The sequence below is a fragment of the Podarcis filfolensis genome (genome assembly GCF_964270895.1).
Source record: "Podarcis filfolensis genome assembly, chromosome: 6".
Taxonomy (NCBI): Eukaryota; Metazoa; Chordata; class Lepidosauria; order Squamata; family Lacertidae; genus Podarcis; species Podarcis filfolensis.
The window spans coordinates 61,460,834-61,488,300 of NC_139609.1; the positions used below are offsets into that span (position 1 = coordinate 61,460,834).

A 27,467-nucleotide genomic window follows, 5' to 3' on the forward strand; every position below is an offset into this window, starting at 1 on the left:
TGCAAACAAATCAAGATGAATTAAATAGCCTATGTTGCCTAATCTTTCCATGAACAAATTAGGCGAAAAGCTCATTAAGCAGGTTGTCTAGAAGTGACCACTTTCTGCTGTTAGTCTGCTCAAAATCAACCCCAGCAAAAGATATGGAGAACCTGTACATTTCCCCTAAGGATGGGAAAACAGCTAGGGGAGAGGAGTGATTCTGAGCTAGCAAATGTCAGGAAAAGAGATAGTTAAATCAGAAGAATTGCATGCCGCAGTGAGTATATGCCCCAGAAATACAATCCTGATGTGTAAATGTGCAATCATACAATTAGAATTCTGAAGGTTCTTGGCCTTCTTAAGAAAAGCTGTAATAAACATGATTAACCATAATATATTAATAGTAATACTGCTTGGATCAAGTGTGATGTTGGCACACAAAAGCAGCAGGAAGATTCAGTACAAGGTATGAGCTTCAAGTTAGTCTACAGTGATAAAAACATAGGTCATGTTGGAGCTGGGTCAATAGTTTCAGCCCAACTTTGGGGGGGGGGCAATTTGGAAAGAGGGAGGTTGAAAAGAAACTGCCCTCAAAAACTGGGGTGGATAGGAGAAATCTCATGAATACTTCAGAGGGGTGGAGCTTGGCTTACTTTACTTAAAAGTGAGGTGTGACAGCAGCAAGTGTATGATGTGACAGGACTTCCTTATCCTGCCATGGGCATTCTGGCCAGCCCCAAGCCAGAAAATGAGACAGGAGCAGCTATGTAAGACTTTTCAGACTTAAAAAAAGCAAGAGGAAGAAATATTACCACCTCATTTTTAAGTAAAGTAAGCCAAACTCTCCCCTTCCAATGCAAAAAAGGTTCAAAGATTTCTCATGCTTCCCCTTCCAACAGCCAGTAAGCATTCTGTTTTAAGGATCATACAATTCAAATTTATATGTGTGTATCATGAGCCCCACTTCCCTTTTGGGACAGGCCATGGCTTGGCAGTCTCAGACTGAGGAGGAGGCGACAGAAGTGGGGGAATTGTGGGGACCGGGTATGGAGGATGAAGGTTCTCCCATTTCCACCTCTTCTGCTGAGTGTAGAGCCTCATTAGGAACAACCCATTAGGGATGGCTGAGCCAGAGGTGGCAGGGACTGAATAGGAGTCAGAAGAATGAGTGCATTTCTCTTGCCAAGCACTGTGCACTACTTCAACTGATGGGAACAGATTCACTCGCCCAGACAGAACGCATTCTCGCAAGGCAAAAGAGTCTTATGAGTAACCTTGCCACACCTCATCTATAAAAACTTGACAGGAGGGGTGTGAGGACTTGTTGGGACATCTTTGTTGTTTCTGCTCAGTTCTAAGTTTCTAGCCTGGCTCCTGAATTATTGAATCCCACTGCTATTGAGTAAAGATCTCTAATGTGCAGTTAAGAGCCTCTGTTGATGTGTTTTTGGCAAGAGTCAGTACATTCTCTCTCTCTCTCTCTCTCTCTCTCTGTGTGTGTGTGTGTGTGTGTGTGAGAGAGAGAGAGAGAGAGAGAGAGAGAGAGAGAGAGACAGAGAGAGAGAAGACAATAGAAGAGGAAGGAGGAAGAAAGGGTAACAAGAGAGAGAGAAGGAATGGAAGATGCAAAGTAAAAAAGGAAGACTAAGTAGAGTTGTAGAAACAGCTACAATTATTTATCTTGGGCTTCAGAATAAGTCAACTCTGCTTAGAGCTGAATGATTCCTAGCTATTCTCTGTCATGTCCTAGCTATTCCCTGCCACCAGTGGCCTCATGTGAGTACAGGCATTTTAGCATGCTAGAGATCAGACTTCAGAGAAGTCTGCTTAGCCCTTGTGTGAGATCCAAAGCGACACATCACTGCTGGCAAAGAATTACTGCAAGCTCCCTGTGATCAGTTAATTAGCTTTCTGCGCTATTACCATGTCGTCATGGTGAATCTCCCCACTCCTCCGATCAGAGGCAGGAGAATAGAGGGAAGCTGTAATTATAGTGAATCTCATTAGAAACTGCTTCATCTAATCAGTCTCCCTGCACATCATGAGTACATGCCAAGTTCATCACCTACAAACCGTGCAATAAAAAAGAGAGAAGGGGTGGGAAGAAACAGGCCATGTTATGACCTTGTATGGAAAGGCTGGAGTAAACAGCATACTGCTGGATTCTCAGCAGTGTTAGTTTACAGGTTATATGGAGTAATTAGATCAGTGAATTAGGAGCAATGCCTAAATATAACCATTTATTTATATGGATTATTATGCTGGACCAAGTCTGGCCTTGGAAGCCAGACTTGAACAGCACACTAAAATAAAATATTCTACAAAAATTCTACCTACAGACCATTATAAAATAATAATTTTGATTACCAGGAAAACTATTCCCTCTAGCAGAGTTGTAAAGGCTTACTGGTAGCTATGCCCTTGAAACCTTAAGCTGTTCGAATGGGACATTCAGCATTCCAGAGCCCTGGACGGCCAGAAAATTAAAAGAACGTATCCCTTCTACTTCTTGTTACAAAAGTGGAGCCCCCAGGGGGTACTCCAGGGCATGAGGTACCGGCACCTCTTTTTGCTGTTGTTAAAAAGTGTGGCACTTACTGCAACAACTTCATGGTGAGTACTGGCACCTATTTTTCTAGGAAAAAAGCATTGGCTACGTCCCTGCACTAGTTTCCAAGAGAGCTTCTACACAAGTCAAGACTTAAAAAGACATTGGGGAACCAAAGGCTGTGAAGAAGAAATCTCATCTACAGATATGAAATGAAATAGGTGGTAAAGTTTAACTAAGCATATTCTGTTTTCCTTTTTATCTGTTCCAAAGGTATAAATGAACCCTTTATTGAATGAGATGAGGAAATACTAAGTCCATTAATAATAATAATAATAATACATTTTATTTATATCCCGCCCTCCCCAGCCGAAGCTGGGCTCAGGGCGGCTAACAACAATAAAACAATACAAAAGTACAACACAAACAACGCTCTAAAATCATTCATTATAAAATTAATTAATTAAATCCTACTCACTCATTAACATGCTGTCCCTAATCTACTGCTTCCCAGTCCAGGCATAAAATGGGTGCTCAGCTGTTTTATCTCTTCAGAGGCTGCAGAAAGCAGCAATTCCCATATATTATGCCTCCATAACACAGCTTGGGAAAAGCTGGTTTTATAGCAGGTGAAAGGAGAAAGCAGAACAGGCAAGTGACATTGTACTTCCTCATCTCACCAAGTTCCCTCTATCCTACGAACAAGCAACAGATCCAAGTGGGGAAAATAGACCAAAAGGTGGAACCTGGCTTTCCACATCCCTTCTTGAACAATGCACATACATTTCCTACTCCTCTGAGCAACTATTTTATCACTTTTACTGCAGTTACATTTATATCCTACATTTCTTCCATCATGGAACTCAAGGCACTGTGCACAAGTACTGACTGGCAGTCCCTGTCTAGTGTTTTGCCAGCCCTGCCTGGAGATACCAGGGACTGAATCTGGGGCCTTTTGTGTGCCACACACATGCTGTTCCACTGAGCTGCAGCACCATATGACTTCAGACTAGGCCCTGAGAGCACTTTTACTGTGAACATATGAACATGTCCCCCATACTAGGACATTTGAGGTGAGGATGGAATGCCATTGAGCATAAGAGCCTTTGTGACTAGCCCAAATTCCATAGCTCTTCATGAAGACTGGAAAGAATGTTTTTCGTATTATGAAATATTTGGAACAGTTGATAAAAAGCTATAATAGTACTACAATGCAGAAAGGCATATGTCAACAGATGCTTATTAATGATCACTGTAGCTCATATGAATGGTACATAAATCAGGGTGTATCTATCAATGTACTGTATATTTTAAAAATGACAAATAATATAGTATGCATTTTTCCATAAAGAGTAAAAGTGGTGAAATATGGAATTCATCCCAGAAATAAAAACAGGTATTTGTTGGTGACAGCTCAAGTTTCAATAAGAAAAGAGTAACACTTTATCCTTAGTCTCTGTCAATTAGAACTTTCCCCACCATTCTGGCAACTGCCAATCTTCTGCTACATCTACAATCAGGATACCAAAGTGGAAAGAGATGCCTATAATTCTTTCAGGATTGCATTTACTCATGAGACGAGGGGGGTGGAGATACTTTAAAGGGATTTTTACAACAGCAGAACATGCTTGGGATCTGCATAAGGGGCAGGATTTTACTATATGAAAATAAAGCAATGGATAAAATGAATAAACATTAGAGACTTCCGGGTTGGCGCCTCCGGCAATGGCGGAGCTCCTCCGATCGGGAGGGACTTGCTCCGTGAAAAGCAGGGTCTAACCGCCACGGTGAAGGCGGAGACCCATAGAAATCACAGGCGGGAGAAGCCCGTGAACTTGGGATTCGGCTGGCACCTTTTGTGCCTCCCCTACTCGCGGGGAAACCCTGTTTTGGGGATCCGGAGCGACGTGGGGTGAGTGGCACGGTGCTTTGAATCGACTGCTTCTTTCACGGAGTGAAGCCGCATTGCTGCTGCCGGAGAGCACTGACTTTTTCCTGTGGACAATTGGACCTTAAGCAACTACCCGTGAGTAGACTGGAAAATTTGGATCTTCAAATATTTTAATTTGGCAACGAAGCGGGAAGGCTCTAAACAGGAAGTCTGCCTTCCGCTTTTGTAAACAGACTGAAGCAAAGTCGTTACAAACTAAAGTCTCTGAAAGTTTTTGCTAAAGGATTAAAATTCCATCGGTTAAAAATACAAAACCCCCTTGGAAGCAGGAGAAGAGGGGGGAAGTCGTGAACCTAGTGAGAACCTGCAGGAGAGAGTGAAAAGCAAACTACCACTGCTCTGAACCTGGGAACGGTCTGCCTGATGACGTTTGGGGAAGGTTCATTGACAGAAGGGATTTGACAGTTACTTAAAATTGGAAAGATACTGTTTCCATTGATCTCTTCTGAGTTTATCAAAGGGAGGAAAAAAATAACTTAAAATCGAAACTGTTTCTGTGCTTGAAAGAATTGATACAAGTTGAGACTGTTTCCCTCTAGAGGGAGCATGTGAAACTGTTACAGGAGTGTAACAGGGTAAGCTCCAGCTGCAAGATAAAGTTTCTGAGAATCAGAGATTGACCTTGGACTATTCAAAATGCTGATAGAAGGTATTGTGACTGTATTATATAAGATAAACCATTCACTTGAACAGCTGCATAAAAAGGCAGATGACATGATTTCCAAAATTGACAGCCGGGAACAGAAAGTGACCAATTTGAATCAAAAAGCAAGCAACAATACAGAAATAATTCAGGACTTGGAACAGGAATATACCTTGGTAGGACAAATGGTGGAGGAAAAGGAGAAAGATGCCGTTGCGAAACCTAAGGTAGTTCAAGCAGGATCCTCAGTTCTACAGAAGCAAATTGAGGATTATAAATGGAGGCCTTGCATGATTGATTCTAGCAAAAGCCAGATTTTGAGGATTGGACCCTGGCTTGGACTGAAGAATGAAAGTTGGAAAGATCCCTTTATTCAGGGACCAACTGACTTTTGGGACATGGGTTTGGGCCTGGAGGAGCTTGAAGCTTTGGGGGCCTATGGATTTGGAGGAATCCTGAAATATGTCCTGAAATACCCTATGGACCTTAGTTTCAATTATGGAAACTTGGCTGAGCTGTTCAGAAGGAAGAAAAGTTTTGTTTGGTTGGAGTTTTCCCGAGATTTGCTCCTGAGCATTAAAGAAGATGAAGAAAATCCGCAGAAGGGACTTGGAAAAGAATTAAGAGCCTCGGATATAAGATCTCCAGGTTGATGGACTATATGGATCTGACGGAAAGGACTGGCAGAATCCGAAACCAGGGAGAAGAGAGGGTGGAAGAAGATTGGGAAGTTAAAGTTCATATTTAGAAATTTTGTAAAATTAATGACTGTTAGAAAAACCATGGAATGATATTATATGGATTTAGTAGAAATGTTAGAAGAAGTTAAGTATAGATAAGTAATTTAGTCTTAAAGGGAAATAAGGTTAAAATATGTTATTTACAAGATGGTAAAAAACAGAGAAAGATGGAAAGGATTTGCTGAAACAATTAGAAGAACTGGAATACAAAAAGCGAGGTGTGAGGAAGTCGAGGAAACAAGGAAATGAAGGATAGAATATGGAAAAGGAGAGATGTATTTTAAACTGTTTTTGTTTTAATTTATGTGTTTAATCTAATGGGTTTGGGTTGGGTTTTATAATATTTGTATACTGTATTGTAGTGTGGTGTTTTTTCACTTTTCCCCCCTCTTTCTTTCTTGTCTTTATTTTTCTTTTTTCTTCTTTTTCTGTAATCTTCAAAAGTAATAAATATTATTAAAAAAATATATGAACAAACATTAAACTGGCTCATTGCTATGCAATGCTCATTATTGTCAGTGACAGGGTAGCTTAAGGTGATTAAGAAGATATTGGGCATATTATAGCTGGAGTAGCTGAAACGCTGCCCATGGAAGCACAATTACAATAACACACACTGATATCCATGGACCAGCCCCCTTACCCATAAAACTCGCAGGTCTGGTTACCCAGCAACACCGATACACTGCTGCCAGCCCCCAGAAAATGGCCAGCGATGGTCACCATAGTCCCTCCTGACTCTGGTCCACGGCTAGGACTCAAGGTGCTCACTGCAGGGTTCTTGGAAAGAAAGAAAAGAACAAGATAATCTGCTATGGTGTGATGCTGTTGCATATAAGACCACAGCACTACGTTGCATTTCTATGTGAAGGTAGGTCCTTTGGTTGAAGACATGAAATACATGACCAAATACAGCTAGCAGGAAGAGTTTGCATCCAGTTGTATTTCTTTCTTTCTGCCCCTCCCCTCAAGTTTCTTTAATGTAAATAACTCCCCCAATTTGGTGCTTGGATGTGGGGAACTGCTATCCATACTTCTGCTTATCCTGTGCCTCAAAAACACAGATCTGAGTGGTTTTCCCTTTGCTCTAATCCTTTCCCCACTCTTTAGTGCTAAATTGGAGCAAACATCAATCCAGAGAAGACCGAAATTGCTGTTTGCTCTGACTGAGTGCGAAAGAAGGGTTTTCCCTGGGGGAAAGCAGTGGGACAAAAGGAAGTGTGGATAAACCCTGAGGCTCAAAACATCACAAAACAATAAAAGTTGCTTAGCTTGGGCCTAGGCACTATTGTGAAGCCTAGCCATGTCACAGGATTTTCGTGAGGAAAAAACACTGCTTTGGACTCCTTGGACAAAAGCAATGGAAGACATAGTAACAATAAAATAAAACCATCAATGTCACAGATCACAAAAATATACATAAACATAGAAGTTTTATGAACTGTTAGGATTTGAAATGAAACTATTTTAGAGACTGCATTTCTCCCCGTGCAGAACTAAAAGAATTAACGTGTCAATCAACGTGTTCATAATTAGTGACTGCTGCTTATTCTTACTAAATAAATCTGAATAAATCAGGCACAGCTTTGTTTTTAGTCCATGGATATAACCAAATTGTTTAGCTAGTCCTTTCCCCACAATGACTCATATCCACTCTTGGGCAACATCCCTTCTGAATTCCCTGAACAGTACCATCTTTGTTCAATAACAGACAGTACAGTGAATATGACACACTTCATACTACATATAGTATGACAGACTCTCAGATCATGGTATTTCCCAGAAGGCAGCATCCAAACTGCCATATAAAATCAACTCAGTGGTCAAACTAATCCAGTGCCCTGGCTCTGAAAAGTGACCTACACTGAATGTTTCAGATATGCGTTCCTCAGCTTTGGGGGATTGGAAGGCATTCAAAGAGGCTATATAAGGAACAATCAGAGGGATAGGTTTTATCCAGATATGAGACTTACATCTGGGCCTGAGTTTTATGCTACATAATGATGCTCTAATGACAGCATTGTAGTCTAGGTAGGTGATTGAACTCAGTATAAATAAGTGCTTATCCCAGTTCCTGCCTAGCCTACTGAATGGCTCTTCTGTGTCATGATTTCTCTCCTCTATACAATGTAGATAATGATGCTGACTTCTAGAGCAAAATGCTCTGAAATCTATCAATGAAAAGCACAGCATCGTTAATATTAAATAGCACTTAACACAGGGTGGTTACAGCCCTGAACTCCTAAGAAATGTAAAATGCACAATTCTATGCAATTTTAGATAACAATGGACAGGATGGCTATTGCAGAAACTGGCAGACTTTAGGTCTCATATGGTCTCCAAGGTGTCTTAGTTTGTTAGGCTATTTTGTTTCAGTTTTGAAGATTCTGGCCCTCATGATATATCAAGCCAAAATAAGGAAAAGGCTCAAAATTATGAGGAACAGTAATAAGCAGCTCAAATTATTTTTGCTTGTTATGATTTCAAAGACAGAGCAAGGTTTTTGAGGGTATCTCCCCAGAATATAAATATTGTAAATTAAATGTAAGAGACATAACATGCTGCAGTTCTCCATTCTTGAAGCTAATGTGCAAATTAGATTAATCCCGCATAATGAAGTATTCAAATTAGTTATGACTCTCGCAGTATCCTCTGGTGCTAAACAAAGTCGCCTTTCCTTGAGCCAACAGTCCCCCATGTTTTGGCTAGCAGCCAATTTTTTCACCGTGATTCCCCATGTATTTTCTGATACACTTACCGATTATTATGCTGGGATAACAAGCTCTGTCTACATAAACAAGGAATTTCAGGGTGTTTCAGTCAGACACCCTTACTGACTCTCTTAAATCACTGTTTTCCTCTATGAATTGTGAACATCTCACCTAGAGTCACAACCCTGCTGCTGCTTACGTAACGGTTTGTCCAAGGATGAAAGGGGGAGGATGACAGAATTTACCTTGCATGGGGTGATTGACTCCTATTTTGCTTCAGTTGATTACTCACCTCTTGAATCAGACTCAGAAGACTGTCAACCCAATATAACTGATGTCTTATGGCCAAATAAAATGTGGCCATTTTACATTTGCTACTTCACGTCTAACCTGCTCACACATACATGTATAAAGTGGGAAGGGTGTCTAACTGTCACATCAAAAAGGAGCACTGGTGTGGAGAGCTAAACCTTTTCTCCTCTGGCCCTTTGATCAAGCTCCTTTTTCTCCTGCCGGATTTAATACCAGAGAAGAGGAAGACTTAGACAAAAGAACACAAATGCTGGACTAACTACATGGAATCAAGGCAGTGCAAGGAGAAGACAGTGGTCGTAATTCTGCTCCCCTTACCTACACATTGCCTTTAATGTTCAAATTAGACACTCTCTGCTTTATATATGAATGGGAAAGACATGTGAACAAGCAAATGGGGCAGCTGCCATCATATCTAGTTTGGCCGTAAAACATACAAGCAAAATCTGTTTAGTGTCAAGTATAGGAAGAGAGTGTTGAAGCTGAGCCCCACCTTCTGCAATCTCTCCATCTCATTACAATATTTAAGTACCACTGACTTGCCTTTATGAAGCCTGTGCCAACAGAGAAGCAAAAAAAATATATCCAGGCAACAGGAGAAGGCTTCTTCCATTCATAAAAAGGCCTTGCAATGCAAAGGATGATAACTTACAACATATGTTGAACAAGTTGCTGCAAGGTGTTACATGGAGCTTCATCTTCACAACTGCCTTCACTCATGCACTGGCTATTACTTTACGTGGCCCTAGACAGTTGGCCTTCTGTACAGTAAAATAATTGTTGTTCAACAACAAGCAGTTTGACATGGACCAATACAATGAATACTCTGTGCCTCTGGCACTAGCGACATGACTTCTTCTGATGCTGAAGGGTTTGAATACAAAAGGCAGTTCTAAGCTGGGCGAGGAAGTCCTATGGTTGGCTTGCCAGATCAAACTCGGCAGACTATGTTACAGAATATCATTACTTCTATTAGACTATTTAGAGACCTTACGTAAGAAACTGTGAATGGTCTCAGCTCCCTTTCTAATAAATTGATGGAGGTGAAACCTGCCTCCACTGCAGGCACTATTTGCATAGCTGTCAACGTTTCCCTTTTTTAAAGGGAAATTTCCTTATTCTGAATAGGATTCCTCGCAAGAAAAGGGAAAAGTTGACAGCTATGACTATTTGCTATTTGCCTTTCCTTTTTTTCCTTCTCATTCCTTTCAAGAAGCACAGCCACCCTATACTCCTCTTGCTCACATATATTGCCTGCTTCTCCTAGAGTGGGAGGGGGGCAGGCCTCAGGCCTGGGGCCTCTGGGCCTTTCTATCTGGCCCTCAGAACTCTCCCCAGACCACACTCCTCACTGGCCCTGCTTCACACCTGAAGTGTTTTTGCTTGACTGGGATGAGTCCATGAATTCTGATAATGCTTTTTGATTACCTGGAGGATTCAGAGGAGTGTGTGAGTGCATGTCGCCTAGGTTAAAGGTAAAGGGACCCCTGACCATTAGGTCCAGTCGTGCCTGACTCTCATCTCGCTTTACTGGCCGAGGGAGCCGGCTTACAGCTTCCGGGTCATGTGGCCAGCATGACTAAGCAGCTTCTGGCGAACCAGAGCAGTGAACAGAAACGCTGTTTACCTTCCCGCCGGAGCGGGAGTTTGATGTGCTTTCGAACTGCTAGGTTGGCAGGAAGCCTAGGTTACATAGGCTGAAAAAATTAGATTACTAGTCTATACCCTGCAACTGTCCTAGAAAAACCGGGACATCCTGTTTTTTCCCTGTGAGAGCACAGCGGCCATTTTGGGCACTGCTCTGGATTCATTTTGGGATGTTTGGAAGCACTTACTCTATATAAAAAAATAGCAGCTTCATGCAAGCCCTATATGGTTACTCTGGAGAAAATGAAATAATTATCACTATGGATCCGGGGTAGGCAACCTAAGGCCCGGGTGCCGGATGCAGCCCAATCACCTTATCTATCCGGCTCGCAGACGGTCCGGGAATCAGCGTGTTTTTACATGAGTAGAATGTGTCCTTTTATTTAAAATGCATCTCTGGGTTATTTGTGGGGCATCGGAATTCATTCATATTCCCCCCCCCCAAAAAAAAATATAGTCTGGCCTACCACATGGTCTGAGGGACAGTGGACCAGCCCATGGCTGAAAAAGGTTACTGACCCCTGCTATGGATGGTTTTCAACTAAGGCTTATTAAGAAGAGACCTGTTAAAATTAAGTTACATGACTAGGTTAGGTCCATTAAACAGGTCTACTCTGAGTAAAACTTCTATGTTTATCAACAAGCAAGACCTCTCAGTTCAAAAATATGCCTGAAACTATCTTCAAAAGCAGGCCTTAAGCTCTTTAAACAATTTTGTCCTTAGCATCTGAGGCAGCCTTTAAAGTTATGTCTTGGTTCATCTCTAGCACCCATGGGTGCATATTTCTTTAGGCTTTAGCAGGATTTCTTTAGGCTTAAGAAAGATTGTGTGCTTCCTCTGTGAAGGGCTCTCCCCCATCACATTACATATAGCTTTCTTGATGCAGCACCAAATGCACCAAGATGTCACCAAAACAATTCCACCACTGCCTTGGTGTTTTAGTAATAAAATTAGAAGGCATAATAAAATAAAATATAATAAGTAAATAAAAATAATTAAATGTTTTCTGCTAACTCTGATCTCTTGACTCCTTGTCTTCTGCAAGCTGTTCATGTGCCACCATTAAAGTAATATTTTGCCACCACTAAATTAAGTTTCCATTCTAGTATGTTGCTCATAACAGTGATGGGAAGGCAGGTGCTAACTGACTCATCTATCAATTACTATACAAATTGTGGACAATTGGTAAGCACTAGCATGCAGTCAACACAAAATCAATGAGGCTGGATAAAATGCCTTGTTTAGGCAAAAGGGGGAATGCAGAAAAGCCCCAGGTGTGACTTGCAATCATATGAACAAAATGGTTGATAATTAAATAACAGAAGAGTGCAATGATCGCTTCAGGAATGGAAGGCTGCAATGAGGAACTCTGGATTAAGCAGATAAAGGGAACCTCTATTGAATTAGCATCCATTTGCTACCTAAATGGAGAAATACCATTGTAAATCAAGCAAAGATGCAAAAGAAAGTGGGGGAGGATTGAGGAGAGAGATAGAAGAGACAGAAATCTTTACTTTTCAGCGTAAGCAGTACAAGAAAACTTTGTTTTTAGCAGCTACACAAAACTATTCCATAGTGTTCTGAATGCATGTGTAACATAATAGAAAGAGGCAACTCCACAGATTAATTCTATTAATTAAATTCCAGAGTAATAAGTGCTCTCATTATTCTTTCCATTGTGAAAGTAGGGCGTGGGGAAAGAAAGAATTATGCATCCTCGGCAGGATGACAAAGAGGGAGAGAGATATAAAAAGTATTGCAAACTCACATTGCAAAGACACATTTTGGCACAGAAGATACCTGTAAGCGGTAAGGGTCAGCCTTACTTTTGGGTGAGGATATAACATGATTTTACAAGGCAATAGTGTAAGCATAATACATACACTGTTATGTATGCAACAATATAAGCATAACACATAAACTGATAATAAGCAGTCTAGGGACAATGAGAGATTTAAGTTTGACAAAATATTTGGCCCACAAATTAATCACTAGATACAACCAAAGTTATTAAGACTGGTTGATGTTAGGGCCCCACATTACCTTTAGTTTGTTAATTTGTGTTTTAATGGTTGGATTATTAATTTTCCTTTTTATTTGTAAACCACTTTAAGCAGGCTTAAGTCAGGCTTAACAGAGGGCTTCATGGACACACTATTAGTCTGGATCAGAACCGAGTTTCCTTTATACAATGTGGACTGTAACGTTTAAGTACTAAATCCCAATTTTAGTTAACGTCTTTTTATTGTATAGAATAGTGTAGTCATTAGGGAGAAAGTTGTTCCATGATTCTTTTTTATATGCTGGAAATTATATTTCTTTCTACTATTTTTATCCACTGCTTCTCTCACCCTTGAATAAGTCTTCGTTTAATTCTTCTTCATTTCCCGTGAGTTACACAACCTCTAGAACAGTGTTTCCCAAACTTGGCTCTCCAACTGTTGCTGGACTACAACTCCGATGATCCCTAGATAGCAGGACCAGTGGTCTGGAATGATGGGAACTGTAGTCCAAAAACAGCTAGAGACCCCAATTTGCAAAACACTGCTCTAGAAATGCAAAGCCTTGCATGACCAGTGGGAGGAAAATTGCTTCTCCTATAATACAATGGACAAATACATCAGGAATTTGAAGGCCTTCAAAATACAAAAGGAGTTGTTACACATTAAATCTTAATGGCGAGCTCAAATATGATGTCCCCCCCTCCATGTGCTGGTCACTAGAAAACACGTCTCCACAGCCCTCTCACACAACAGACTTTACATTTCTTAACAACTTATCACATAGATCAAGATATCACATGAAGCTACAATTTGGGGACAGTCAATGGCACTGCAATGGAGCCACATTTAATTTATTGTGGCATAAGCATTCAAATGTAGTGGTGCTGTAGTGATGCTGTGGGTTAAACCACAGAGCCTAGGACTTGCCGATCAGAAGGTCGGTGGTTCGAATCCCTGCAACGGGGTGAGCTCCCGTTGCTCGGTCCCTGCTCCTGCCAACCTAGCAGTTCGAAAGCACGTCAAACTGCAAGTAGATAAATAGGCACCGCTCAGGCGGGAAGGTAAACGGCGTTTCTGTGCACTGCTCTGGTTCGCCAGAAGCGGCTTTGTCATGCTGGCCACATGACTCGGAAGCTGTCTGCGGACAAATGCCGGCTCCCTTGGCCAATAAAGCAAGATGAGCGCTGCAACCCCAGAGTCGGTCACGACTGGACCTAATGGTCAGGAGTCCCTTTACCTTTACCTAAGCATTCAAATACTACTTTACTAAACCGAGACCATGCTGAGAAGAAGCTGAAGAAGACATATCCAAGTTAATAATATGACAGTAATGCAAAAGTGGGTGGCGCTGTGGGTAAAACCTCAGCGCCTAGGACTTGCCGATCGCATGGTCGATGGTTCGAATCCCTGCAGCGGGGTGCGCTCCCGTCGTTCGGTCCCAGCGCCTGCCAACCTAGCAGTTTGAAAGCACCTCTGGGTGCAAGTAGATAAATAGGGACCGCTTACCAGCGGGAAGGTAAACAGCGTTCCGTGTGCTGCGCTGGCTCGCCAGATGCAGCTTGTCACGCTGGCCACGTGACCCGGAAGTGTCTGCGGACAGCGCTGGCTCCCGGCCTATAGAGTGAGATGAGCGCACAGCCCTAGAGTCTGTCAAGACTGGCCCGTACGGGCAGGGGTACCTTTACCTTTTAATGGAAAAGCAAATGATCAATCATATCCTGATAGCAGACCCTCCAAGTGTCCCTATTTTCCAGGACATCCCTGATTTAGAGAAGCCAGTCTGGTTTCTGATTTGATCCCGGAATGTCCCACTTTTCCTTAGGGCGTCTCTATTTTCATTGGAGAAATGTTGGAGGGTATGGAGTTATCTGACCCCTGAACCGCCTGAAGGCAATCCTGTATAGGAAAGTTTTAAAAAAATGTTTAATGTTTTATTATGTTTTTATATATGTTGGAAGCTGCCCAGAGTGGCTGGGGCAACCCAGTAAAATGTGTGGGCTATAAATAGTAAAATTATAATTATGGAATGGGACATCCCTGTTTTCATTGGAGAAATTTTGGAGGGTATGTGATGTCTGGTATGCTAAACATGATTACAGTTTATCAACTAAACATTTGCTGAATCATCATCAAAGCATGGCTAATAAACCATTTATATACCTTTGGAAAAATTCTGTATCCCCAGTAAATATTAATTTGTAAGAGGTGGAAATGACTCTTTTTTGTATTTGGTAAGAATTTGACTGCACTGGTACTTACCACAAATGTGTAATGCTGTGCAGACTTGGCCACAAATTCTGACTTGCACTCTCCGATGCAGAGAAGTGCAGGGCCGGAACTGATGTCGGGCTCAGCCTGTCCCATCTCGCACACAATTCTGAAAATGTAAAATTAATAGTGAGTCCTACAAAAAGAAGGGAAGTTGTACCTAGCTACCTAGCTGCATTCCCAGCCCCATCATTTTCAACTTTGATTCTCTCATCTTCTGAATGAGCTAATGATAGAGTCTTTCTTTTTCCCTTTTGCCATGCAGTAATTCAAGGGGGAGAAAGTCAAAATTAGTTACAATTATTGCAAGCTGTAAACTTGAGTGCTAAGCAAAGCACAAATGGCAAATATATTAGCCTATAGAAGAGAAAGTGTGAAGTCCTTGAATTAAAAGATGAGTTCATTAACGGAATGGCTCTCATTGCAGGTCACAGTTTAATGAACAACAGGCACACATACACCAATGGGGTACGATAAACTCTGCAAGTTGATCACAAGAGAATGCTCTGATAGTGATGAGAGCATGAGGCAAGTGGAACATAACATTGGCACAATGATATAGTATCCACAGATAAAACAGCTACTCTTCTCTCTCTCTCCACATGTTCAATCAATGCACGAAGGAGATAATTGTGACTGCTGGTCCCACTTTTCATACAACAGGCATTATGCACAAATGGACCCTGTGCACAACTGTACATGTGATCAAGAACCATTCTTATGCCCCCCTCCAAAAAACCAGAGATTGGGGGGGGTGGGGGCTAGAATATATGCACAGATGTGGTGTGGGACCAGCCACAATGACTGACTGAATGGAATGAATGCATTGAAAGCAGTGCCAGATTTACGTATAAGCTAAACAAGCTATAGCTTAAGGCGCCACTCTCTTGGCTCCTCCCTCCCAAAAAATTTCACTATTGATATATTTCTTCTTAATTGTAGTTCAGTTCAACAATTACTTTGATAAAATACATATTTTGTTATGTGCAAATGGGCTTTAGATACCTATTAGGTCCATAAATTACCATATAGCATATATTCAACACAAAAAACAGCAACAATTTGTTGTTGACAAAGGACAGCAGGACATATAAAGGGCCCCATTACCTTCAGGAGCTTAGGGCAGGCATAGGCAAACTCGGTCCTCCATATGTTTTGGGACTAAAACTCCCATCATCCCTAGCTAACAGGACCAGTGGTCAGAGATGATGAGAGTTGTAGTCCCAAAACATCTGGAGGGCTGAGTTTGCCTATGCCTGGCTTAGGGCCTCACCTAAATCTGGCCCTGATTGAGAGGGAGGATAACAGACAACTAGTACATGTACGTCTCTTTCTGTCTCCTTTCTATTTTCATTGCCATTATTTTGGCTGTCCATTAGGCTGAAACAGGATGAGATGCTCCTTAAAATAGGGCTGCTTACAAAATCTGAGCTCGTATTGGAAATGAGGGTGAGTTGGGATTCAAAGTAATGAAAAAGGGTGGTAACCCACAGTGAAGAATGTATCACATGTTGTGCCATACAACTGAGTGGGTGGATCTACAGCTAAAGTAGGGGTGGTTATACTACCAGATACAGCCCAGATCTCTTTAGCAAACTCTGTCCGTACTTCATGGTGCAACTGTGCCAAATATATATATATAGAATGTGTGTGTGTATGTGTGTGTGTGTGTGTGTGTATGTGTGTGTGTGTGTGAGAAAGAGAGAGAGAGAGAGAGAGAGAGAGAGAGAGAGAGAGAGAGAGAGACCCACTTGATTTCTTGCAACACCCCTGCTTGTTGTACTGATGGCAGCTCATTCTGTGAAAGCACAATAACAACAGCACCCTATACCACCCTCCCATTTTCTGCAGCCTTAGTCAAATCTCCTTCCACAAAGAAACTTAAATAAACCACAAAGAAACACTTTAGACAGAATCTTTGAAAGAGGCTTAACATTAAACACGTAAATGCTACCAAATGTGAGATCCGCTATCGCTGCACATCACAGCAACACAAGCTCCTCAAAGAGTTGTTGCCCTTGGAGAATCATAGCAGTTGTCCTGTATTCCTAAATCCTTTGTATGGTCTTCTCTATCATCATCTTAATCATGGATTATGTGCGTGCCTCTCTCTTTCTCTCTGATCAAAATAGAGCTTCTTCCTTCTCCAAGCTTACGCACTAAACTCAGTGGGATTCATTTTGGTCACAGTATATAAACAGAATAAAAACCTACTGGAGGTAAAGAATCTCCCACAAATTCCCCTTCTTCTCAAGTATATTTGAATGCTGATTTAATTTGACTTCAATAAATAATGATGTGTTTTAAAACTGTATTATCAGCATCATTTTTGTGTGAATTAGATATATTAAGGACACTTCTGCGATTGTTTAACCTCCACTTACCTTGCAACCTATCCTAAATTCACCATGCCATACCCTACAGAGCTTCTGAAATCTAGTTGAGCATGCAGGTAAATGAGCTGATTTAGATGAATTGGCAAAAACTTTGTGATGGGTTAGCAGGATTGCACCCGCCCCTGGTATGTCTGTCCCTCCTCCAAATTTACAGCTGCCCATATTTAGATTGCAAAATTTGCATGGTTGTTTTCTGTATTTAATGTAGGTTAACCATCATGTGGTTTGGGCCTACACATGTTTGATTTTTCAAACATAACCCCTATGCATACATCACATCCATCCAAGGATGCAGGTTTGATCCCTGTATAGGACAGCTGCATATTTGTGCATTGCAGGGGGTTGGACTAGATGATCCTCAAGGTGCCTTCCAACTCTACAATTCTATGATTTCTAAGTACCCATAGACAAGACAGGTACTTCCTGGGAAAGTGCATTATATAATGCTCTTGATGAAAATATACAAACCATGTAGTTTCTCACAGTTTTTCAAAACCCTATCCAAATTTACTCTGAAGTAAAGGTACTTCAAACATTCCACTGGTCTCAAAACCACATAAGAAAGCATTGCTGTAAATTTTGCTACCTTTTGTGTCTCTGACAAAACACAACTTGTGTTTTCCATCGAGTGAGATTCCATTCCTTTTAGCAGCCTTTAGTTAAAGCTACCTTTTCATTCTTCCATTTCAAAGGCAGAATTTATACCTTTGAATAATAATTCACAGTTATGACACCCACAGACAAGTAAGAAATTAAAGATGGGATATTAATTGCTATGGTCAACCTAATCCAAAATAGAAATCCTAATCCAGGCCAAAACTACAGGTATCATGTTAAAAAACCCGACACTCTTAGAAGAGCTATAGGGAGCCGATTACTAGGTTAAGTGGCCCTTTAACCAATATTAACCTAATTGCCGGCTGATAGATAGCATGCCTAGAACATGGCAAATCATTACAGTCTCAGGATTCATTCTGCCCACAGAACCCTTAAGAGTGCCCTTTTATCTGGATTCCTATTGAAAAGGCAGCCAACACTTGCTGTTATCTGCCCAGGATAAATGTTTTAATGATGTTAACAATCTTTGAAAGCTTGAGAGCTCTAATTAGAATTGCGATTATAAAATCAGGGTTTCATGCCACCATCAAAAGAGGATAATTTCAATAATCCCCCATCCCTTCTCCTAAAAATAAAACAGAATATTACAGTTTATAACGTGTAATGGCTGTGCAAACCCATTCCTACTACAGCTTATGATGGCATTAGTACACGGCCTCAAGCTATTACTGTAATAATAATGTTACTTTGCTCTTCTATAGAATCTTTTATCCCAGGATCTAAAGGTACTTTTCAAGCACTAGGCCACCCACGCCACCACAGGCAAGAACAATAGATAAATATAGCTATGCTGATTTTCGAGAGGAGGCAACTAAGGCACTTAGTAATTTAGTGATTTGCCCAAGGTGAGTTAGAGCTAGGAGCAGAATCTCCTGGTGCAACCATTTGAATGCACTGCCTTCACCAAAGCAGGAATGATTTTTTTTTGTCCTGCACTGTACAACATTTGCTAGCACTGTCAAATCCATTGCTTCCACCCACATCACTTTAATCTTCAGGGAGCATGCCATCAGAGAACAAGACTAAGAAGGTCTCCTCTGCCCACCCCCTTCATATATCCTACAATCATTAGCATCTACTTTAATACAGAATTGTTGCAGCATAAAGTTTCTTCTCTTAAGCTGCAGCTTTGTCAGTGGGAAATTACATTTAAATGCTTCCATGTATTTTTCAAAAGGCAGCAGCTCCCAGTAAATAGAAATCTTGCAGAGCAGAGTGAGAGCTAAACTTCCCTCCCAGAAATGCTACTTTTCTATTTGCAGCAGGATATGCGGAGGATAAGGATAAGGATAAGGGACGCAGGTGGCACTGCGGGTTAAACCACAGAGCCTAGGACTTGCCGATCAGAAGGCTGGCCGGTTCGAATCCCCGCGACGGGGTGAGCTCCCATTGCTCGGTCCCAGCTCCTGCCCACCTAGCAGTTCAAAAGCACATCAAGTGCAAGTAGATAAATAGGTACTGCTCCGGTGGGAAGGTAAACGGGTTTCTGTGCGCTGCTCTGGTTCTGTACACTGGCTCCCTCGGCCAATAAAGCGAGATGAGCGCCGCAACCCCAGAGTCGGTCATGACTGGACCTAATGGTCAGGGGTCCCTTTACCTTTACCTTTATGCGGAGAAACAATAAAAAGGCATCTCCTACCTGCAGTCGAAAGTAGTGGTCTACTACCTCATCCTGCTTTGTATATAGGCCAGGTGTTAAATCTTAACAGGAGTTTATTCCAAAGTATGAACACTGATAGCAGTAACCTATAGGGAGCAAGATTGTCTGAAGAATCTTCCTAAACCTCATTGAACTTGATTATTCAAAGGAGAAGTCAAGCTGAGAATATTATCCTGTGCTTTGCTCTATGCCTTTACCAAGAAAGAGCTTTATCTTGCTTAGTAGTTCTGTACTATTATTAATTTCCATAGGGGTAACCATGTTAGTCTGTTGCAGGAAAAAACAACAAAAAGCCAGTGGCAAAGACTAACAAATAACAAATAAACTTTCATGAACTACATTCCACTTGGGATATGGAATGTTATCCTGAGTTACAGGAAAATATAAACGTTTAGGGACAGGAGTGGGATTGTAAACAGTGAGATTAGAAAGAAATTAAATGCAGAAAGTACAGGTGATGACAATTATTTTATTAACAATGGCTATTCACACAAAGAGGACTTTCTGTAACTGACCTTAAAGTTACAATCCTGAACAATGGAACATCAAACGGAGACTTGTCATATGACACTGCCAAATTACAATGCATCAGAATGTTCAGTACTATCACCTGCGGACTGAATCGGGACAAAGGCAGGCTGTTGTTTTTAAAATCACACTACATGTGTCAATTGGATTGCCAATGCCTGTTATCAACAACTGTTTTTGTGTGGCCACTGTAAACAATTAGCATTATCTGAATTTTTCTGCATTTTGTTTCCTTCTGATCTCAGTGTTTACATACAAATGCCCAACCATGTGTGCATATTTCTGTAATTTAGGGTATTACGTCACATATCTGATGAAGCAGGCTGTGTCAATGAAGATTATGCCATAATAAATGTGTCCATTTAAAAGGTGCCACAGTATTCTTCGTTGTTGTTCTTTCCTGCCACGGACTGTCCCTCTGTAAATTCTTAAACCTTCTAGTCAGTGGGTGAAAACAATGCTTAATGTTTTCTTTCTTACCTTATGCTGCATGGATGAGCACTTACTGACATGCTCCTCCTTTCAGTATACTGACTCCCCCCCCCCCCATAGGAAACTCCACAAAAACAAACAAATAAGCAGCTAACACGAGGACATGTGTCACTGGGAAAGGGTTGTTTGCCCATCCTTTGTTACATGCCTATTTTCTAATTTTCAGCTGACATTTTTCTTAGTGAAATAAATGAATTGACTCCAGCAGAGGCCTATTCGGATTAAACTGCTGTCACTGCCTCACACGCTTAACAAATGGCTGCCTGCATCCGGCAGCACGGCAGGACGCATTCCAATTGGAACCGGGAGGAGGCTGAGTGCAAACTGCAAGGTGCTCATCAGGAAAGTTGCTTAGCAAAGCAGGAGCCCAGGCTTGGAAGGAACCAAAATGCTTAATAAAAGTTTTAAAGGGTTGTTTAATCCGCAAGATAGAAAGAAAGAAAATCCAGCCTCTCCGTTCTTAGTTGGTGCAAGACAGCCCTAGATCTTTGGAGCGCTGCTGATTTATACTCGCCGAGAATCTGGCCTGACAGGTATGGGGCTTTCCTTTGTGCAGTGCTGTGGAACGCGAAGGGAGGAAATGACAGGAATATAGAACTATGCGAGGTGTTATGCGGGAAGGTGACCCCAGAAATCATCTCAGCGCCGAGGCAGGGTTAATTAAGCATAAACTATTAACTGGAGTTGTTGCCCTCCTCACCGCCACACACAATATGCTGTTTAGGTCACGTTGGCCTTAAGAAAAGCAGTATGGTTTTGCATCAGAATGTTTAGGAGGAATCTATTTGCACCCTGAGAAAAAGCCTGTGGGACCATACAATCTCAAAATGCATGTGCATGAAGGTTTTGAAACAGGACCCCTTTCTAATCATAATAATAATTTCCTCAGCCACTCTGGGCGGCTCCCAACCAAATATTAAAATACAACCATGATTCCTTCACCTGCATGCTGTTAACATGCAGAGTTTTATATGCAGAAACAGAGGTTAACTTTTGTTAAGATAACCTATACTTGGAGCACATCTTTGGTTGAAAGGTATTCGCACTGAGACTTTGTATAAAATATGAAAGCTTATTAAAGGAAGCACATTCCTGATAGGAGTTATGTTTTCCTATGTAGTTGGAGAAGCCATGCTTACCCCTTTGTTCACAGAAGATGGACTTGGAATGAGGTGGTGGTGGAGAGAGTCTAATAATTTCAACCAGGTGAAAACTGTCACTTAACTTCACAATAGCCATGTCTTGTTGGTGATGCACTTAACATAATGAGATGTTCACATTCACCACCCCCTCGCCCCCACATGGTCACAAGAGAAAAGTACACAAGTGCTACTGGGGTGAATTAGACTCCATATGAATTCAAATGGCGAAGTCATTAAAGACACCAGATACTATTTCTATGAAGAGCGCAGGTTGGTACTTTCCCCTGTGTTATAAACAATAATCCTGAATACAATTTCATATTTTACATTACACTGGAGTAATTGCCAAATACATCTTAAAAAACCCCCACCAACCCACAACTTGTGATTTAATTGGGGTCTATTTGATCCCAATATATGAGAAGTAAAGTGCTTTTTACACATGTAAGAGGGTTACATTGGGTCCTGCACATTACATTACTATTACATTTATTACAATCCTAAAGCAGCAAATGTCACAGCTTATACACATTTCCCGCTAATGCCTCACCCAGGCTTACAGGTTTATCCTCTTCAGATAACCAGTTAGGATTCCAACTTTTAAATATAATCACCTGCCATGTTGTTCCTCCTAGCATAAGTATACTCAGTTGTACTTTCCCCCTTTGTTGCAGGGGGTAACAGCATTTATGCTAAATGCTGTAAGCGACTTTTAGCTCGCATAAAGGTTCAGGTGGCGCCACGTCAACTCACTGTTCAGCAATAATGTACTGCTCCTCCAATGGTGTACATTCCACTCCAGCCACTTGTACGTTGTGGGCGATCTCGGAGAAATCCAGGCCCAGGTTAACACCACGAATTGTAACTCGTGTTCCTCCCTCTGGTGGGCCTGACACTGTTAGGATCTGGTGAGGGAAGCAGAGCACAGGGTCAACAATAAAAACAAACTATATCTCACAGAAAGCCAAAAGCTGTATGGCCACACAAAAAAGGATTGGAGCTGCATGTGTTTGTGTAGAAAGCCTAGCTTTAAAAAACAAAACAAAAACAACACCCCCCACCATCTATTGTGAATACTGTTTCAACAACTTTGAGCACACTACAGTATTTCTAGACCCCAGTGACCCATCTAGAAAATGAGCATACAATTTAGGAGCATAAGGTGGCTAAAGTAATGTATAAAACCAGAGCGCAGGGGCTGGGGAAATCAATTTGTCATTAATTATCCCTGTCAATGTACTGTTGTTAGTTTGTGGTACACAAACCACCATCTTCTTAGGATTATTAAATTTGTTTTTTTTTAAATATTCAAAAATTATCTCCCCACCACAATAACTTTGGTTTGGTATACCAGAAAGCTTAGTGAGGGGAAGAAAAAGGTTATGGACCAGGTATCATTATGCATGTAAAAGCAATTCTCCCTCCTGTCACCCCCACCCAGAAGAATGCACCCCCTGTTTGGTATAGATATGTGCAAAATCACTGTTAAAAAGGTGCATGAAATTGCCTTTTAAGATTTGGACAGAGCTGCTTTTGTCCAAATGTAAAGGAGGATCACTGCAGGGAGATTAGTGCCTATTTAATGAGTTACTAAGCAAAGATACCTGGAAATGAAGCATTAACTGGAACAGAATATTCAGTGAAGTGTAAGTTGTTCAAGACATCTGCAGTGTTTCCAGGTATGAGTAATGAGGAAATCTGCCCATCTGAATATACTCAGTGAACATTACAGTAGCAGAAACAACTTAATGGCCTGTGACTGTGAAAAGTCTAAATACACAGCTGAGTTATACTTTTATGAGGACCAATGTAAATGCCACAAAATGGTGAGCAAACACTCAAGTTCTCCAGAGCTCTTCATTGGGCTAACATTAAGCAAAATAGAGGGAACAGGGAGGAGAGCTGGCTTGGTGTTGAAGCATGAAGCCTAGCCTACATTTAGCCTTAAGGCAGCTTGTAAGAGGATGCTGCAGACTGACTGCACAATCTAAACCTTGGGATTGAGAGAGTTTGGATTTGGTGGATCTTGGGCTCTTCCAACTGGGTCTCAACTAGTGTAAGCCCCTTGTCCCAGCTCAGCAGGGGTTCAGTTGGCTGAGCCAGGGTTGTCCCCCCAAAAGGGGAAAGGTGGGGGGTGGGACAGGGCAAGGTGAGACTTACACCTCTTCCAAACTCCTTGGCAGCTTCCTCACATGACCTAGCAGCTTAACGTTGGCTTTCTATAGCTAGGCTTGCTGTGTTAATTGGATTACATGCTGCTAGGATCCAGGCAGGCATTACTAAGGGCTGTTGGGTCAAAGAAGCAAATAATGGTTGATTCCCCATTTTGAAAATGTAAAATCTAGCAGTTATCCAAATTTGGCTCCAGTTCTAAGCAAAACACACAGATTCCTTGTGAAGGTAAGTACAGGGGGAAATGTTCACCTTACAATTTTAGCTTGTGTACTAGATACAAAGTCCATATAAGTCAAATTAGGTTTGGGGGCATAGAACCCTGAAAAGTTAATGCGACATTTTTGTTGGTCCTATAAAGGTATTTCCTGATTGTAGAATTAGATTCCCCTCCCCCCCAACAGACCAGTTTGAATCTCTCTACTTTGTGTGTATCTTGGAGAACCCTGAATTGCATTGGTCAAAAGTAGGATCCTAAAACTGATTATTTAGGCCAATTTCTTTCTGTAAAAGTTAGTGGATCTCCAGTCAGTTCATCAATGGAAAATAAATTCTATGTAAGTTATACTACAATTCCCTGATAATAACATATTCACCTAATAAGAGATAATAAGACTAACAAAATTGAGGTGTCATTCCCAAACTCCAAATATATAGGATGCTAACTCACAAAGCAAAGGACTAACATCTTACAGCCCTTTATTGACATCTAGTTCCTAGTATATTATGTTTTTACACTATAGTGCTTCTAACTCTTGTGATATAGTTCCACATTTGAATTTTCTCCCACATTTGTAGAGGTGATAAAGTTATTTTATTAAGAAGGGAAAACTGAGATTCTCACATTTTCAGCATGTAGTATTAAAAAAACAACAACTGAAGAACTGAACAGATTCCCAGAAATTTCTATAATTTTCCACTGCCTCTACTGCTTGGCAAATTTTGTGGCTGTCATCTTATGAACTAGGAATAGGCCAGATTTTGAGGCACTTTCTGCAAATAGTTGTGCTTCCTTTTGCAAAGGGGTGTGAAAAATCACCCCAAAAGTTGAGCGTGTTTCACTGGGATGCATGTGTGGTGTTTATTTGTTTTACAAATGGACCATAAAACAGACTATAGCTAACCCCCTCCAGCACAGTATTTGGTATCATCTTAGGAGACATCTGCAGCACTCGTGTGTGTGTGTGTGTGTGTGTGTGTGTGTATGTGTGTGTGTGTGAGAGAGAGAGAGAGAGAGAGAGAGAGAGAGAGAGAGAATCTTTATTCCTTCCAGACCATCATGTATTTGTCCACTGCAGCACTACTGTATAATCAAGAAGCACATGTGATATGAGGAAGAGAAGACCCAGTGAATATAAGATTATTACTTCTCTCTGTCTCTCTAATGCCATCTGTCTGCATGGTGCTGTATAGAAGAGCATAGGCAAAATAAAAATAAAAATGGGTGGGTAGGGATCTCTGCCCTAAGGAGGTTACAATAAATTTTAACAGCAGGGGAGATAACAAAGAAGGAAAGGAAGGGAGGAAATGAGAAAGCAAGAGCTTTCCATATGATCTCATGCAGCAACTGTGAAGGTAGAAACTTAAGAATTAAGGTGTTATTTTATTCTGTTGTACTTTATATGGCTATGTAATATATAATATGACCCTGCACCAATGGACCGTAACTCCAGTATAAGTTTAAATATAATAATTCAACAGCTGTGCCAATTGCCACCTGTTTCTTGCACAGCTGTGGGAGGCCAGATGTGAAAGTTAAATTCATACCAATGTGAGATATTCACAACATATCCTTAGAAAGTGTCGCTAGCAATCCAATCATTCCTTTTAGCCTTTGTTGTTGCATTTCCTCTTGCAATTTTCACATGCGCTCTAAACACTGCAAACCCACTAATTCTGTCCGGCTAAGAAGGCTGTGTCGTTTACCGTAATCACTCCTAGCCCAGCATCTACATCTCAGCTTCTGAATCATGCCCTGACAACCTACAGGCGTGGGAGGCAACCTCCGTACCTACTATGGTGGAACACAAGAAAGCTGGTGGGAGGCTACAGCTGGTTGTTAGTGGCAGAAATGTCTGCTGGGAGGTTTAGGACTGGCTTTTTATAGACTTTTATAAAAGCTACTAACCTTAAAAGGCTTGACAGTTACTTTGGAGAACTTCATTAAGCTCCGCTTTGGACAGGCACTGAATGTTAAATACCACATTTTATTAGGGAGCAAAGCATTCACACCTCCTTAAATGTCGTTTTGAAATACTAAAGGGGGGGGTTTACTTCATGACCTGTCTATTTATAGTATACCTCTGCCACAAGCACTATTCTAGGAAAAGGTACCCTCTACAACAGGGGTGGGCGAACCACAGCCATGTCAGATTCACTAGGACCGTAAGATCTACCCAGCAGAGCCAGATGTAAAGGATATATAGTCAGAATTAAACATCAGGTTGTCTCTAAAGCACATTCTGAGCTGAAGAAATTGCTTTCGGTTCAAGAACTGAACAGAGGTCCCAGCCTTTCACACAAAAGTATGTCTGCAGATGCCTAATTTAGGTGGGGAAAGTCAATTTGTTGTTCCTGTTGATAAAGCAACTGGGAGTCAGGAACCCTGATCTACTGCAAAGCACCCAGAGATTTACCAGTAGATCCTGATCTCCCTTCTGCCCACCACTGATCTACAACTACCAACCATCTCCAGTACACCATTGCCTAAACTTCAGTGTACTGTGCTCAAATTATAACTCTCCACTCCCACTACACGTTGGTCTTCTAGCTCACATATGAGTGCCATGGGCTACATGCAGCCTTTGGCCAACTTCTGTGAGGTATGCAGGACCTCTTTCCACTGCTTAGCTCTAGGAGCAGTGGAGAGGTGCTCCTATGGCAACACTCATCAGCTGTCCCTATCACACCATGTGCTTTCTTCTTCTTGCTGTCCACCTGGGAATAACTGAGGAGTGTTCTGATGGGATCTAGACACTCCCAATGACTTCTCTGAATGCAAGCCTTCCTCACCCATTTCATGCCCTCAATCAAATCACAGCCAAACCCAATTCTTTCCTCTCTCACTTACGTTTCTTAATTTTTCTCACTTCACTTCTGCTCCTTTACTCTGCAAGTCTAAAATTATTATTTTAATGCAAAACACATCTCAATATATACTTGACTGTGCAGGTACCATTATGTATAGGGCTGCATTGTGTTCTAAAAAACACTCCTTTCTTTCTCTTGCCTCTGCTTTAGTTCCCATCCTCCCCTCTGCATTCAGCCCTGGGACTAAAAGCTTTAATCTCTTCACTGTGTAGCGTCTGTTACACTCCTGCTTTCTGTAACTAGCACTCTGCAGTGTGTCTTGTATCATTTTCCTTTGCAAAGCATCATGTGTCTACAAAGGACACGATACAAAAATCAAATTGCATTATATTATACTAAGCACTGTTGAAGGCCTGCTGCTGCTCATGTTTACAAGTCACCCGTACACTATGGTTCACGATTCTTGACAGTTATTTCCCTTACATCTGTATGTTATTTTAAAAATGCATTTGCTGCAGCATTTGCATCACAAACTGAGGTGCTTTGCCCCTCCCATAAAGATCCAAGGCTTTTACACACACACACACACACACACACACACACACACACACACACACACTTAC

At 41.4% G+C, this 27,467-nt stretch overlaps 1 protein-coding gene across 2 annotated transcripts in view; it reads right to left on the reverse strand.

The window, feature by feature from the left end:
• Positions 1-27,467, reverse strand: part of PLXNA2 (plexin A2) — a 404,642-nt gene that overhangs the window by 86,533 nt on the left and 290,642 nt on the right. For both annotated transcript variants that reach the window (XM_083617292.1, XM_083617291.1), the window contains exons 13-15: positions 22,396-22,547; positions 14,798-14,915; positions 6,508-6,644 (exon numbers count right to left, since the gene is read on the reverse strand). In XM_083617292.1, the coding sequence (XP_083473418.1) occupies positions 6,508-6,644; positions 14,798-14,915; positions 22,396-22,547 (407 nt within the window). The remainder of the gene's footprint in view (positions 1-6,507; positions 6,645-14,797; positions 14,916-22,395; positions 22,548-27,467) is intronic.